At 35.9% G+C, this 16,453-nt stretch overlaps 1 protein-coding gene across 1 annotated transcript in view; it reads left to right on the top strand.

The window, feature by feature from the left end:
• The window catches only part of ERO1B (endoplasmic reticulum oxidoreductase 1 beta), a 29,047-nt gene extending 13,862 nt beyond the window's left edge, over nt 1–15,185 (top strand). Inside the window, exons 6-16 of the mRNA XM_039707052.1 lie at nt 490–563; nt 3,086–3,206; nt 3,298–3,344; nt 4,426–4,437; nt 5,277–5,303; nt 6,839–6,931; nt 7,084–7,330; nt 8,128–8,197; nt 9,238–9,324; nt 10,711–10,844; nt 11,506–15,185. Of these exons, the coding sequence (XP_039562986.1) occupies nt 490–563; nt 3,086–3,206; nt 3,298–3,344; nt 4,426–4,437; nt 5,277–5,303; nt 6,839–6,931; nt 7,084–7,330; nt 8,128–8,197; nt 9,238–9,324; nt 10,711–10,844; nt 11,506–11,566 (973 nt within the window). The 3' untranslated portion in view covers nt 11,567–15,185. The remainder of the gene's footprint in view (nt 1–489; nt 564–3,085; nt 3,207–3,297; nt 3,345–4,425; nt 4,438–5,276; nt 5,304–6,838; nt 6,932–7,083; nt 7,331–8,127; nt 8,198–9,237; nt 9,325–10,710; nt 10,845–11,505) is intronic.
• The last annotated feature ends 1,268 nt before the right edge of the window (nt 15,186–16,453 follow it).

Below are 16,453 nucleotides of genomic sequence, written 5' to 3'. Positions count from 1 at the left end.
GGCTTAGGACAAATCATATTCATAGAATTCTTAGCTTAGAAGAGGGATTTAGACATCTAGTCTCCCAGTAAAAAGTAAGGCACTCACAATTGCAGCTTTCATTGAAAGTACAGGTTATGAAAATAGGGTGATTCCTCCCTCCCCCACCCTCGAAGTGACAGCTGCTGAAGTAGTACTTTGAAATGTGTTAAAAATGTATTCTATGTACATATTTTACCAAGCTCTTACTGAAGAAGAGAAGCCACTGCAGTTTGTTCAAATAATGGTGAAATCTTTGTCTCAACATCAAGTTGACTTTTGAAAGTATTGGAGTTGATGCCTGCTTGAATCTCATTGCAGTTAACAAGGGGTAGCTGTGTATATTCTCAAGTTTCAGGTATACTGACTCAGAATCCAATGCCAAGCTATATGTGTGTTATATTTCTTTCAGAAGCTCTTATTGACATTGTTTATTTAAAAGTTTAAAATAATTTTTTTTTTTTCCCTCAGTAACCAAAGTAAGGAGGCTTTCATTGACTGGGCAAGATATGATGATTCACAGGATCATTTCTGTGAACTTGATGGTAAAATGTTTAAGCTTTTTCAGAGTGTTTGTTTTATTTGCTGTCTCATAAAAATGCAAAAGATCATGGTTTCTGTACAAATAATAATTTTTAAGAAGTTTAAATTTTGTCCCAAGTGACAGAAACGTGGCAGTTCATATCATACACACAAAGTGAAATTTTTTTGCAATTTTAAAAGGAGTGTTTGGTAGCCTACACAGTGCACATTAACTGTTATCTCCTTTTAGTATATTGAACATGAGGTATTTATGTAAATAAAAAGGTGGTAAATGGGAGGGGGCTAACACTTTTTTTAAAAGCTTCTTACAAAGAAATTGCATCTAGCACAAATAGAAGACAAATGGCTTGCAGCTGGTTGTTTCTTACTGCTATGTTGTTTTGTTGCTGTTCTACTGTGCTTGGATTGAGTTTGTTCCTCTTCCAGTCTTGCTGTTTCCAAATGATTTCTGCATCCTTATTTAAAAGGACTTTCTTATTGTTAAAACATTAGGATACTAAATTGTGTCGTTCCTCTCCTCCATGTATGTGAGTCTTTTTATTTGCTTGTAACATTCAAAGTTCAAAGGAGTGTTTTTCAGATAAGTGTGAGAATTGCCAGCTTCAGGATTGACTACTGAAGTCCTTCTTAATAAATATCTTAGAAAGCTTCCTATGCTAGGAATATTTAGGGCATAATGCCAGATGTTTTCATCTACCTTTAGGCTTATGTTTGGTGTCCCCTGAGAAAGTAGCAGCTGCAGTGGACCTAGCAGCTGCAGTTCTCTTTCAGCACTTCTGCTGTGTCTGATCTGAATGCTTTCTATATGGGCTGTTTCTGTAACAGCTAATGAGCATTACTGTAGATCTGAACTGTTATATGGAATTATCTGCTGTTGTCTCTACTATCTTCCAGTTGTCTACAAACATTTTTGAGTAATACTGGCTGTGAAAGGTATAATTGAGGAGCATTTATTTTAGAAATAATACTATTTAAGTAGTTCCTGATTCTACTTCCATCTCTCCTTATATCTCCTGCTGAAGGAGCCTGTGTCCAGCTGTGGGTTTTTTGCACTGGCTCTGGTATGCATCTTTCTGCATGGTAAACTGATTAGGCTTACCTAAATAGCAGGAAAGTAAGTTGCCATCTCCCTGCCACCTCCCACACTGTTGTGATGAATTGTCTTGGGTGCGTTTGTCATCTGGAGCAGGGAGAGTGAGAGAGAACGACTACTGGGAGTCATGGGCAGGAAGCAGAAACCCTTGCTCTCTTCTCCTCTCTTGGGTTGGGTTTAACCATAAACTAGATAAGGGAATTGATTTAGCTGAAAAAACTTAGTAACCCAGGTCGCCTTTCCATCTTTCTGTTGTATGGCTCTGCAGTACACATACTCAGTTGTATGGGGATAACAAGAAGAAAAATGGACCCTGAAGCGATTAGGGAGTGTAGGAACTGCTTAGGTTAGCCACTCTGTCAAATAAATAAGTAAAGCTGTAATTTGACTTTCTCTCATTTGGCACTCGTTGTTGTGTGTCTCGTATCAGTGTCCTTTCTTTGTTTTTGCTGCTACTGCTGAAGCAATGCTTAACTGCTCATGCAGAATCATCTCTTTTTTTAGAACAGTTTCACTCTCTGTTTCTGTGGGGTTTTTTAATATCTGAGGAAGTACTACGTGGCACTTCTTGGCCCATTCCTACGAATAAGTCTCTGGACTTTTTGGCTTTTGTATGTGGGGTTTGTTTAAGCATGAGTTGGTCTTGACCTAGAATTTCAAAGAGGGGTGAATTCCTCCTGCTTTTCACTGGTTGTAGCTTGAAATTTTTTTCTGTTTCTACAGTGTTTTTCAGCAGAGGGAGTCCTGTTTCACAATTTTCTTTGGATAAGTTACCTGAAATCTGTAGTGAACTTCTGAGATAAGGGTATAGCTTGTTGTAAGGCTGCTCAAGTAACATGTTTCTTGTTGTAACCAATAGATTTGTTCTGCAATATGCTGAAAGTTTTGTACCGTTAAGCAATGTGATTCAGACTTTTCTGCTGGTATACAAAGGTATTTGGAGGAAAAATGGATTTAGCTAATACATTTACAATATGTACCAGCTACAAGAGGTGCTACTTTGATCTTGTGTTTATTATGAACTTACTATATGCAGTATACCCACTTCATAAAAGCAACCCCCTCAACCAAATACTGCCAGACAAACCCCAAATTTGGAAGCCTTTTAAAACAAAACACTGTTTATGCCTTAGCCTAGGGTCAGGGAAAACAGTGCATGTCAAATCTTTATGGTAGATTTAAAGAAGCCACATAGATGATCATCAGACATTATAGAAATTAGACACACAGGAGACTTTGGAATAGATTATGTACTTTTGAGCTTTGTATTTAGTGTGTATATTGCTGCATTTTTACATACGTGGCACTTAAAATCCAGCTGGAAGATAGAATAGTATTATAGGAGACCTCTTGTTCACATTTAGTTCTGAGACTGGTTAAATCTTTTTCAATTGATCACTTAGCATATGTTACAAAATTTTTCCTATTTAGATGAGAGATCTCCAGATGCACAGTATGTGGATTTGCTGCTGAATCCAGAACGTTACACTGGATACAAGGGGCCTTCTGCTTGGAGAGTATGGAACAGCATTTATGAAGAAAACTGCTTCAAGTAATTGGGAGGGAGAGGAAGCCTATTGCTTATACTTGTACCTCAATTTAGCAAAAAAACTGATCTTTGTGTTTTCTAACTTATTTTTTAGGCCTCGATCTGTCTATCGTCCTTTAAATCCACTGGCGCCTAGCAGGGGTGGGTCTTGCCTGTTTTATTTTCCAATGCACTTCTTTTAACAGAGTGACTGTTGTAGTACAAGGGTAGATACAGACAGCAATCTTCAGTCTGTAGGTGTGCTTCCTGCTTTTTTTATTTCCTCTGTAGATGTAGCTGTACATTTTTAATATTTAGACTAAAGCTGGTGATGCTTTATTACATACATGCCTAATTTTACCCCTGTTAATAGGCTCATTAATGTCAGGTAAGCTGATATTAAAACTAAATTACAAGTCTCAAACTGTTTACAAAGTGTCACATTAGTTTTCCGATTTGAATGCACTTTTGTATTCCTGTTTCTTTTTTCAAAAAGCGTTTCATTTAGTCACTTCAGTTCATACTTACCCTGGTGTAATGTAGTTGTACATTTTTCATCCATAGTGTGCAATGTATTGCAAATGTACAAATAATGACATTATTTGAAGGACTGGACACTTACAAAGAATCAGTTATGTGCAAAATTGTTTTTAAAAAGTATTCTAATAACTTGGGATTTGTTTTCAAATTTAAGTTGAAAGCTATAATCTGGTGTTTCTAATGAATCAGCTTTCCTCTGTCAGTGTTTCATTTCCCTTAAAAATTAACTATTAGCCAATAGATTCAGTTAAAAAATCACCATCCACTAGAAAATCAAGATATCTCAATATTTATAATTACTAAAAGCTGATACACACAATTAAAAATAATTGTGAGAATTGTTTACTGCAGAGATCAAAATTTCAGGAATGAACACTGAATTGATTGTTGAACAATGCAAACTAAAGACTGTGGCTTCTTAACCATTTTTCTGAAGCTGAAGTACAGCTTTCAAGAATGTGAATCAGCTGCTTCCAAGATTTGAATTTCTTAGTGACTTTTATTATTACAATGTATCAAGTCTTGTGTGGTCTTGGGGATAAAGAATGGAGTGAAAGAAAGTAGCCTATTTTTTTATAAAATAAATGAGGTTTCCTGCACTTTTGAGTGTTTGTATTAAAGTCTGTGTTTCATTACTGCTTTGCTGTGGAAATTACCTTTTTAATGCTTATGCATTTCTTTTTTTTTTTTTTTTCCCTCTAAGGAGGAGATGATGGTAAGTCATCTTATTTTCCTTGACCTGCAGAATTGAAGTAAGCATTAGAGAGTTTTGGATTTATTCACTTTGCAGTTATCAAATTAGAGAGCAAGAAAGTTATGTTTCTGTTATTGAGTGAGAGAGCAGGAAAGTTATGTTTTTATGCAGATTATTGATCAGAAAAGGTTTTTAATGGACTCATACTTTCATTTGGAGTAAGGGGATGGAGTGGATAAGAGCAAAACACAATTCTCTTCTTGGTTCTTATTCTTCTAACAGAATATGTGTTGTAATAATGTTATTAGTTCTTCCAGAGCCCCATTGATACTGATGTCACATCCCTTAAAAGAAGAGGGACAATTTTTTGTGTATTTTCTTGAATTGGGAAGATTGATTTTTGGGCAGATTGGGAGACAGCGGGGGGAAATTATTTGATCTGCCTACAGTGAGGCAGACTTAAAGGTTTTTCAGTCAACTCAGTCAACTGAAAGCTCTTGGGCAAAAGATCTAAGTCTAAAGGAAACCTTTAGGCAGATTAAGGTGAAGGCTGTCAGAATTGCACTCTGCCATCATGTCTTTCACCAGCAGTGCAAATAATCAAACTTGTGCTTCCATACACTGGTGCCCTGACCAGTAGCTTAGGCATGCTCATTCTTGTATTTCTCCTATTCTGTCCCCAACAGATTTAAACCAGCCTCCAAGTTAGCTGCTTCAGTGCCTATTCTCATTTTAACAGCTAAATTATTTAAGCTCATGTTAAATTAGATGGCAGCTGATGTTGCATGCATAGTAATATAAAGATGCTGTAATGTTGAAAATGAATATTCTTCAATTAACTATGTACTTTGTTCTTACAGGAGAATCTTTCTACACGTGGCTAGAAGGTAAGGCTCTTGGATGAGTTACTCTGGTGTTCACAAGAAGGAACACTGTAGCACTTTTTTCATCTCCTCAAATATTTTTCATAGTGTAGGCTTTCATAAATTGTGCAGAGCTTCCAAATGTTGTTCAAATACTTCTTACCTTGAGGGTCTTTAAAAATCTTCTCATTTACTTAGACATCATACTCCTTAAACATTTAAGTGTTTTATCTTTCATAAAGAGGGAATTCACTTCATTGCCAGTTAACTTTGAATTTCCTGGTTATTTTAGGCATTTAAGCAGAGGCATTTGTAGTAGTAATATTGGTAAGCATTATTATTTGGAAACAGTTTTAAAGAACATTAAAGATTTTGGTGGCTGTGTTCCCAGTTTATAATCTGTGTTCAGAAGGCAAAGCAGTTTTCTTTTTATTCATGTTGAAATGGAAATTATTATTGCAGCAGTAGCAATCAAAATCCCATTTTGGAGGTGTGCGGAAAATTGAGTCAAATGTACTTAATTTTAAAATTAGTTCATTCTGCCTTCCCTAAGCCTTTACTTGCCTGGTGGTATTGTAGGAAAGTGTGTAAATTTACATGCCTTTAAAAATGTAACGTCTAAGTGAGGACACATGGCAGCCTCACAGGTAGCCTTTAGCATCAGCTCTTCCTGCTTCCAGTTGTGGAGATTGGAGTGCCAGGAAAGTTGCCCAAACATTTTTGAGAGGAACAAACTCTGAAATTTCAAGTGTGGTCTCTAACTTTGGTTTTAATTGGAATAGTAAGTAATTTCAGCGTATAAATTTCAGCATATATTCTGACATCTCAATGCCACTGTATTTCCATTTATGCTGTAGAAGTCTGTATTCATCAAGTAATCTTTTCCAAGGTTTTGTCTTGTGCATTTAAATCTTCAGTACAGCTATGAAGAGGTATTTTTTCTGTTTCCCAGTGCTGTAAGGTTTTCTGGGCCTTTTGGTGTTTTTCTTCAGGGCCACTCCTCTCCTCCTCCTCAATGGTAGCTCTAGTTGTAATGAAGATGGATCACAGTATATTTCTGATTTCCAGACAGTCAAAATTCAATATCAATTCAAATTTATTGCTCAAACAGTATAGGTATCTTATTTTTGTGCAGCAATTTGTCTGTGCCAATTGAACAGATGATTATTTGACTGTTTTTACTAGAACACTAAAATAGCAAGCAAGAAATGTCAAATGCCATTAATAGTATTGCTTTATATGTGCCAATTGAACATTATTTTTGTGCAGCAATTTATCTGTGCCAATTGAACATGACTGTTTTTACTAGAACACTAAAATAGCAAGCAAGAAATGTCAAATGCCATTAATAGTATTGCCATTAATAGTATTGCTTTATGTAAAAAATAGGAGGTAAGCTTTTCCTATGATGGCTATAAGGGCTTATTAACAATACTCAAGTGCTGTAATTGTAATTCTTGAAAGTCAGCAATGCATCATTAAAATGAGAGGGTATATTCATTTTAATGAATTATTTCCAGTATTTAGTTTGGGATCTGTTTGTCATTTTTCCTGGACAGGTCTGTGCCTTGAGAAAAGAGTGTTTTATAAACTCATTTCTGGACTCCATGCTAGCATCAACTTGCACCTGTGTGCAAATTATCTTCTTGAAGGTATGTCTAGGCAAAATTGCTGAATGGAATTCTACAATATCTGTAGTATGTATTTTTTTTCTTCTGAAAATTACTGAGGTATGCTTAGTTGATTTTATGTTCTAAATGTGTCTCTTTTACTACCCTTGCCCCCTTTTTCTTTCTCTGTGTAGAAACGTGGGGGAAGCCCCGCTGGGGACCAAATGTGAAAGAGTTCACTCGCCGCTTTGACCCTGCTGAAACGAAAGGAGAAGGACCAAGGAGGCTCAAGAACTTGTATTTCTTGTATTTGATAGAGCTGCGTGCTCTGTCAAAGGTCGCTCCATACTTTGAGCGTGCTGTTGTCGACCTCTACACTGGCAATGGCCACGAGGATGCTGAGTCTAAAGCTCTCTTACTAGATATCTTCAGGGATACCAAGTAAGGCACGAGGGGGTTTTATCAGCAGTTGAAATTTTCAGTTATATTTGGAAGTGAGAATAGGTGGCTCCTTGATAGGATAGGACAAGAAGGAGAGTGGAATGAAGGAATAAAATTTAAGTAATGGGAGAGATCAAGGGGAATTTGTACATTTGATAAGACAAATTAAAAGTTTTAATGTTTAAATATACCAGTCTTTAAAAACAAACCAATAAAATGCACTCAAAAAAACCCATACAACTCAACACCCTGGGCTACTTCCTGATTTTTTCCTGTGTGTTGCTTTTTCTGATTCTTTAGTATAAGATGCACATGATTTATTTTGAAAAGTAGTACATACAGTCTTTTAATGGTCCACTGAGTAATCCAGCTTTTATCATGGACTTAACCTCTGTTGGTTTGGCCATCCCCTCTTCCTTCTATTTATTCCAGAATGTTCAGTTTCTTTGCTCTCCTTTTTGCTAGTTTTTGTGGTTGGTTACATGTTGTGTGGTTTCATTGCTGTCCCTAATCGTGGTCTTGCTAGGTAATTGAGATGTAGTCAGGCAGTGATCAGTGGGAAGGCAATCATTAAACCAATTTCAGCATTAATTTGAACAAAACTCTGAGTAACAGATTTCAAGTTACAGTGATTGAATAGTAAAACCAATACCACTGAGTAATTTTTTTAAGGTCTAATCTGCAAGGGCTAGGAACTCTGAAAAATATTTTACATTGATGGCATCGGCTGTTCACCAGGCTTAATTGCACACTAGTTTATGTCAGCATTTGTTTTGATTGCATTTTGTCTTTATTAGGTCCTTCCGTATGCACTTTGATGAGAAGTCCATGTTTGCTGGAGATAAAAAAGGAGCCAAGTCACTAAAGGTAAAGCTAGTTTTCTAAATGACGTCCAAAATACCTATTTTGGAGTTAGGCTGTGTTACTTTGGAAAGCCCTTCACCTGCCCCAAACACACTGCTGAGAGTAAGGTTTTATCCCTGTTCTAGAACTGTATCTGAGGCCTTTTAATCAACTTTGTGGTAAGGTGCTGTCCTGATCCAAGAAGACTGAAATCTCTGGCTTTGTGCCTTGAGTCTGGCATCAGTGGTGGGGCAAATGTGTATTACCAGTAAAGGCAGTGGTGCTTATTTTTAAGGAGAGTAACTGTTTCATAATTATCTGGATGAAAAGAACCTCATGTTTGCTTTACAAAATGATGACTTATATAATAGAATACAAGATAGTATTGTGTTATATATGAGACTGTCTCATAAATATAAATATATATGTATATATATATATAAATATATATGAGACAGTATCATTACATGATACTTAACATTAGAAAACATAGTTCCTAGACATGGGAACCTAATGAGAATGCTGTACCTACCCATCAGCTTCTGGTGTTAACGTGCCACTGGTGTAAATTGCAATTCCATAGTTGGAGTGGTGCTTGGTAATGAAGTTCTTTTAATAAATATTAACACTTAAAACACTTATTTCAGTAGTGGTTTGGAATGTCATCAGCATTACAAAAAATGCTATTAGAAAAGTGTGGCGGCATTTTATTAGCACAGTAGTGTTTTTTGGACCTTAAAAAATTGAGATCAGCCTAGTTAGTTCTGCACTGTGATTGCTCCTGCTCTGTCTGAAGTTGCACAGCAACAATCTACCCATAGTTTTGAACAGGAAATATCTTTTGTGAATTGTAACTTGTTTGTCAAAAAGGTGTTTTGTTCAAAAGGGATTTGAATAATGGAAGAAAAAATGGTCAGGGACACAGATACAGTACTTATACCTCAGAAAATTTGGAGACAATTGGTAGGAAATCAGTGTACAGAATCCAGACATTACCCTGCATATTATGTATAAGCTAAGATGTACATTAGCTTAAGCTTTTTTGTTTTGTTTTTAACTGATAGGAAGAATTCAGATTGCATTTCAAGAACATCTCCCGCATAATGGACTGTGTTGGATGTGACAAATGCAGGCTGTGGGGCAAGCTGCAGGTACAGTTTATTTTGTGTAGGTCTGTGTGTTCTGGCAGGGGCAGGTCCCAAGATAAGCATCTATTTAATTTTGGCAGGACACCTCTTACCTTAGCATTCAGGCTTTCTTGCACATGGTTGGTCCCTGGTATCCTTACCTATGTATTAAAAATAGATATATGTTTAGTTTACCATTAAACATTTTAATTTTTTTTTCAAATTGTTTATTTTGTTTATTCAACAGCTGTGTAGTTTACTAAAACATAAAGTTTGTGTTTTAAATAGTTACTTTTAAAGTAGATGCTTCATGGTAAGATATTACTAACAGTCAATATCTCATCTGTATTCAGTAATCAGAGGAGTCTTCCCATCACTTATGGTAATCTTCCTTTAAACAGAGCACTTACTTGTTAGGGAATCCAGGGTGATATTTAACTCCACAAACTGAGGTGTAAGAAAAAGAAGTAATTGAGATTTTCACAGTTTATGCAGAGGGCAGCAAATGAATGCAAAGTTGCCCAGTAAAGCTGAAAGTTGAAATCCAGTTTAATTTTCTTGGCTCCTACTGACAACAGTATTTTAAACCTCCAGACTAATGTTATTTTGGAGTGCCTGTTATACTATACTACTTACTACATTAAACTTATCAGAGTGCAATTTTCAAAGAGTTTGTAGCATCAAAAATTTGTTGGTCTCTGCTGAATTTCTGGAGTTCTCTGTATCCTGTCCTAGTTAATGCTTCTGATCTATTGTTGTTGTTCCACCTCACTAAGAACTAAAGAAGGCCAGATTTGCTGACCTATAAAATTCTTTTGCAGCCAGCTTCAACCACTTTTTGTCGAAATCCAGTGGTTGCTTATGTAGCCCAACTAAAAGTGAAAATAAGAAAACCTACTTCTGTTCTACTCCTGCATAGAAAATAGGGGTTGAAATTGAAACTGCTTTGTTTGCTCCTAGAATTGAAGGTGGAAAAAGCACATGTGTTGTGATACCTCATAAAAAACTTAGTTTGACTTCAAAGGGAAAGGGGAGATGTGCGCCTGCAGGAGTGGAGCACCTCTAAGTGAGGGGCAGGAGGGAGCTGGAAGTGTTGTAATAGACATGTTTTCATATGCATAACCAAGGAGAAAAGAGATGGGAAAAGAAGAGATGAAAAAGACAAGGATGAAGAGCAAGTATACTTGAGGAAACCAATGCTCCTAAATAAGTGACTGAACCTGGTACACAATTGCTGTCATGTATTTGCTTTAGTGCTCTGGTTTTTGTACAGTTATTGGGTTGAGGGTCAGTATATAAGAATCGGTACTAAAGTTCACCAAGATGAATGTGTTTTTATCTTTTTTATGGTTTTTTCAGTATTTGAAGGAATGGTTTTACTGATGTTAAAACATTGGACTTTTCTTACAGACTCAAGGCTTAGGAACTGCTCTGAAGATCTTGTTTTCTGAGAAAGAAATACAGAGCCTTCCTGAGAATAGCCCATCAAAAGGTTTTCAGCTCACACGGCAAGAAATAGTTGCTCTTGTAAATGCCTTTGGAAGGTAAAATGTCATCATTTTAATAGTAGAAAAATATAAAACTTCAGTGTCCATACTCGGTTTCTGTGGAAAGATGGCATTCTACCTGTAGCTGTATGTTTCGAAAGGCTGAATTGCTACCAGTAATATTGATAAACTAATGCCTTCCAACTGAGCATGTGGATTTTTAGCCTTAATCTTCATTCTGTTTGGATCTAATTCATCCCCTCTGTATCAAGTCTCATAAATCTACCTTTTATAAGATGAAATTTAAGTCTCAAATTTGATTAATTTTTAAAAAATGTATCTCCTTCAAATGATGAAACATTTTAAAAGCTTTAAAAGAAGTTTACATAGAGCGTGCTTTGTTCATTATGTTAGTTCTTCAGATCTTGAATATAACAATCTGTTCCTGTTTAAACAATCTATTTAAACAATCTGATAAAAGAATGTAATAAACTTTACTACCTGTGGTTAGGGATTTTTAGAAGTTTAATGAAGCTGGGATGATTAAACATATATATAAACTTTAATCCCTATAACATATGGTAATGTAAAATGGAGAGTCAATAGATCTTTTGAGAACAGAATTGTTTTTGAGGAAAAATCTAAAGGAAAATGAATGTGATAATTTGTACTTCTCTTTTGCTAACTTAGTAACACTTTGATGGTTTTTGTTTTCCAGGCTTTCCACAAGTATAAAAGAGTTGCAGAATTTTAAAGTTTTATTACAACAAACTAGGTAATGAAGGTCTTTGCACAGCCCGATAGTGAAGATTATTTACATGACTGCATTGAGCAGAATGAACTGATCCTTACAGGACTCACATGAACTGATAAAAAGTAAAATCAAATCCCAACTTGAATATTTATGTTTAAACTAGGAATGGTTATTAATTAGAAAATATATTTATGAATGAAATATAGAGTTTTTAAATGTGTAAATTATGCTGATCTGTTTATTTTGTAAGTTTTCTGCTCACTGTTCTGTTGTACTGAGACTTCATAAATTTTCTTATTTCCTTGTCTTTCTGAGACAGCTGTTTTATATGAAAACATATGTACCTCCACCCTGACTTGGCCTGTCTTGAAAGGGGGGATCACTTCTTGTGTCTCCCCGTTTACTGAACTTCAGTGTATTTGGGGAATGTTTGTTCTGACTGTCAAAAGGAAGTGGGGGGGGGAACGACACCTCCAAACAAACAAAAAAAATAATAACAAAAAAACTAACCACAAAAAGGAAAAAAGGCCCTTGGTGAGTTTTAGCTTCTTACTGTAATAATGAAACTTACTTAAAAATAGCAAATTTACTGAGCAGAAAATGTTTTCATGCTGGGCTTCTTTGCATCATGATGATACCAATTTTTTTACCCTTGTCTTGTGCTTTTCAGCACTTTTTAAAAATTGCTACCTTGTCTCTGATGCAGCAGAGTTGAAAGTGACTTTTCTGCAGTCCCTTGCTGCAACCCCTTACCTGCATTTACTTGGAGGTAGGGGTCAGGACAGGGGGAGATGGTTAGTGGAGTGCTGCTAGCTGAAAAACCTCAGTCAATCAAATTTCTGTTTACTCCATGTTATTTTTCTAGATTGTAATCACAAGTTCAGTTTCCAAAAATTGTCTCTTTAGTGTCTTAAATGTTAAAATAGCACACTTGGTCTTTGAGCCATGGAAATAAATTTGCTCTTTATGAGTTATGTTTGAGTGCTATGTTAAAAGGTCAGTGTAAAAAGAACTTGCTTTTGTAGTCACTTTTAAAAAAGATGCTTTTTAAAATTCATAATCATACTGACATTTAATGCCACATACTCTATCTATGCAAACCCATACTGTATCTTCTTTAAAAGGATATTCAGCATAAAAAACGGGTATGTTAATAACATTACTTTCATAAAATAAGAAATTACTCATGTATCATTGTCCACAAATGTCAGTGATAACTTACCAGTGTCAAAACAGAATTCAGAAACAGCATTACCATTAGTAGCAACCAAATATTGGTTTAAATTTAAAATGAAGTAATAATTTCTTTTAAACCAGCATGGTTAAAAATGAAGTTAGGTGTTATGAATGTAGGAAGTGCTGGTGCAGTGTAGATACATCTCTTGTTTTTAAAAACAAGTCTTCACAAAATTAAGTGCTCTTAAACATTTTTCACCCTATTAGATACTGAGTGACCTATTTATAAAATTGATTGTAATTGTATTGGCTTCCATAATATGTTCCTTTACAGCTGAAATTTTCTGAAGGCTGGAATATACTCTGTCCTTTGTTTCCAGACTAGCCTCAAATTTCTACCTGACTGGAAATTAAATAGACTATTCTGCTGACACTTGGCTTTTATAAAATATGCTGTTGCTTAAGAAAGTTAACCCTTTTGTGTCAAACTGGGGTATGCTAAAGGAAACTTGAAAAAATAAGAAGGGAAATAAAAAAACAAACAAATCCAAACCACCCTTAATTTGGTGATAGTTGCACAAATTGGCAGTGAACTGGTATCCCAGTGGAAGTTTCTGTTTAACCTCATAGGTAATTGGACATGGTGTTAGGCAAAGCTGATGCCAGTTTGGGGATGTTTATGGCTTTTTTTTCCCTAGTAGCCTCTCTGGCCTGTGGGCACCTGTGTCTGAGCAAGTCATCACAGGCTTTTGTTTTCTACTTAAGCAGAAGAGCAGGAGGTTTCTAGGTGGATTCATCTGGCCTCTTCCAAGCTCTGTATTTGCACCCTCAGAGTTTATTTTTCTCTATTAACTTGAAGTGGGAATCTAGGTAAGTAGCTCAGATGTGAACAGCTGTGTTTGGTAGATGAGTTACACACTGAGTATCCAAATCTTCTGAGTAATTGTATATCTTGAAAGAGGGTAATTTTTAATTGGCTGTTAATTCTTTGCCTTTTGGATAGACCTGCAAGGGCTAGAACTGTAGGCTCACTTGTGTGAGGAGTGCTGTATAACTGAGATTTATCTGTATTGTTATATATTATAGTGCCTAAAGCTTTAGGCAGGATTTTCTAGTTAAAATAAAAAACAAAACTGTATGACTGTGCTGCCCCAGGAAGGATCTAAGTCTCAGAAATGTTTCTTTTTTTCCCCTTGCTGTGTGGGGAAAGTGAATTGCTTCCAGCCTCCTCCTGGGGATGCAACTTGCTATTTTTTTCTTTTTCCACCTGTGCCTGGCTAAAATCAACAGACACTGAAGCAGAATCATGCACTTGCTCATGGGACAGGTGAGAGACTCAGGCATGCAGATCCTGGACACCTGGTCCTTGCAGCCCTTGTTGGTGCAAGGTAAATACTGTTAGGTAAGGACATAAAGAGATGTGAAGCTTTTCTTCTTTTCCTTTGTGTCATGGGAACACAGGAATGCAGCTGAACAGCAAATTGTGCGTGTAAGTTCTGTTGCACCCGAAGGTACATATCTCTTGATGATCAAATATGAAAGGCATTTCACTTCACTGTCATTGTAGAGGTAGGACATAAGGTTTTTCCTGTAACAAATCTAGTTGAAACAATTTTTCTGTCACCATCTTTTTTACTGTATTTGATGTACATTCTGTGACTATGCTGCCTATGAAGTTTTGCTGTGTGAGTTGGATGACTTAGTTCTTTATATGTTGAATGAAATTTTAAAAATTTACAACTCTTTTTTGATACTAAAGAATAAGGTTAGTTACACCGTCCATGACCTGTAAGCTATTTTAAATTCCAGCTCCCTGTTGGAGATCAGCTTGTCAACACTGTCTGCCATTCATTTTAGAGTAGCAGTACATTTTCTTGTACAAATGACACAATGATTGTAATCCCAGAGGTAGTGAGAAGACAAAGACAAAAATGTTTAATTGTTCCCAAGTCATGAAGATATGTGTGAAATGGTGAAAAAAGACTTGGTACAAACTACATAGGTAAAAAGTAGGGCACTGTTGCTGAATAACTTGTTTTTCAGTGTTGAGGAGGTAGGTCAGAATATAAATTTAAAACAATGAAATATAGAGACTTGTGTAAGCTGGAATAATAAGTGTTTTCCTAGTTTTCAGCTGATGATCTGTGCTGTCATTGTATGTGCATGAAATACACTGTGCCACATTTTCTTGAGTTGTGTTTGATGGTTGAGTTGCCTTTATCTGACCTTGCTTTGTGCTTTTCTGGGAAATGACCTGTAATATGTTGTAAATAATCTTGATGCTCATGTTTATAAAGTAGCAATCAGCAATTCATCACTTTACAATTTCTCCATATAGCTCTCCTATTAAAATGTAATATTTATTAAAATCAGAATCAATGTTGGAACTGCTTATAGAGATCTAAACACTTCTGAATCTTTGCTATGTTTGAATCTACAAAATGCAAATTAAAGTATTTTCTGCTACACCTTCTTTTTGTGGATGTGATTTTTGGCATTTCTTTTGAAAATTTTTTTTTTTGCTTTTCATTTACCTTTCAATGACACTTGGTAGCTATTACAGAAATTACTTTTGTGATAGTCCTGTAAGATTAAAATTGAGATGTTTCCCTCTCATTTAAATTTCATTCAAAAGGTGAAGGTAACCTGTATATGTCTTGCTGTGACATTGCACTGTGGTGGTGTGTCTGCACATCAGGAATCCCTTGCAGAATTACAACGTTTCTGTATGAACATTGCCAAACTTAGCCCCTGCTTAAGTCCAATTGTTTTAAGATACAAAAAGGCTTATTTAGAAATGAAGTATGTTCTGTCCCTTTGTCAGAATAGCTTATAAAATCAATTTTGTGAATTTTTTTTTGTTTGTTCATCCAGTGGAGGTCTTCATGTAGAAATTATTTCCCTGAAAGGAAAATACTTCTCTTTTTCTGTCCATGTATGCATTTTTAACAAATTATCTTACTGAAAATTTGATAGACATATTTCATCCCCAGCTTAGGTAAATGCTTGTTATACAGGTGGTGATAAATACAAGATCTTACCACTCACATTGTTGTTCAAATCTCCTGTGTTTTAGAGTATTTAGTTCATTGCTATGGTTGGTTACAGTCACTTGCCATTCCACTCTTTTGTGTGCATACTGGGCATAGGGTTGAAGTCTTTTCTAAGTGCAGAATTCTTATGTTTTTGCTGTGCAGCTGTAACTACTATGACCAAAATGAAATTCCTGCAGACTTCTCTTGCACTGGGTCTTCAGGCAGTTTTGTACAGACTTGATTGTAGAACTCCAAAAGGTTTAATAAAATTTCGGTTCTTCTCCCAAACCTAGGTAACTTCTTTTAATCTGACTGATAGTTTAATTGGCTTTTTCCTTCAATGAATACATGTGAAGAATGCAATGGAAGCTTTGGGAGGGCAAATAGTTTACTTCTGCTGGAGGCAAGGCTCATGCTTTGGCTTTCCTACAAAGACCCCAAAACTCAAAGATGCTGTGGAAGACAAACATGTGGGAGTATGGCACTGCTCTGCCTTTGGCTTTCAAGCAGATCTGACCAGATCTACTCCCCATCCCTTCTTTTTTACCCTGTATATTCTCTGTGAAATGTGCACAAGAATTCTCAGCTACTTGTACTTCCTGAAGTCGAGCATAAGGAAAACATGAGGCCCCTCCACCATTTGGGGATGCTGTAGTACACCTCAAAATTGAATACTTTTATAGAAGTAAAGATTACTGGAA

This window comes from Passer montanus, unplaced genomic scaffold, assembly GCF_014805655.1.
Source record: "Passer montanus isolate IOZ18808 unplaced genomic scaffold, ASM1480565v1 scaffold2, whole genome shotgun sequence".
Taxonomy (NCBI): Eukaryota; Metazoa; Chordata; class Aves; order Passeriformes; family Passeridae; genus Passer; species Passer montanus.
The sequence above is the reverse complement of the archived record's forward strand: the minus strand, read 5'-3'. Positions and strand labels throughout refer to the sequence as shown.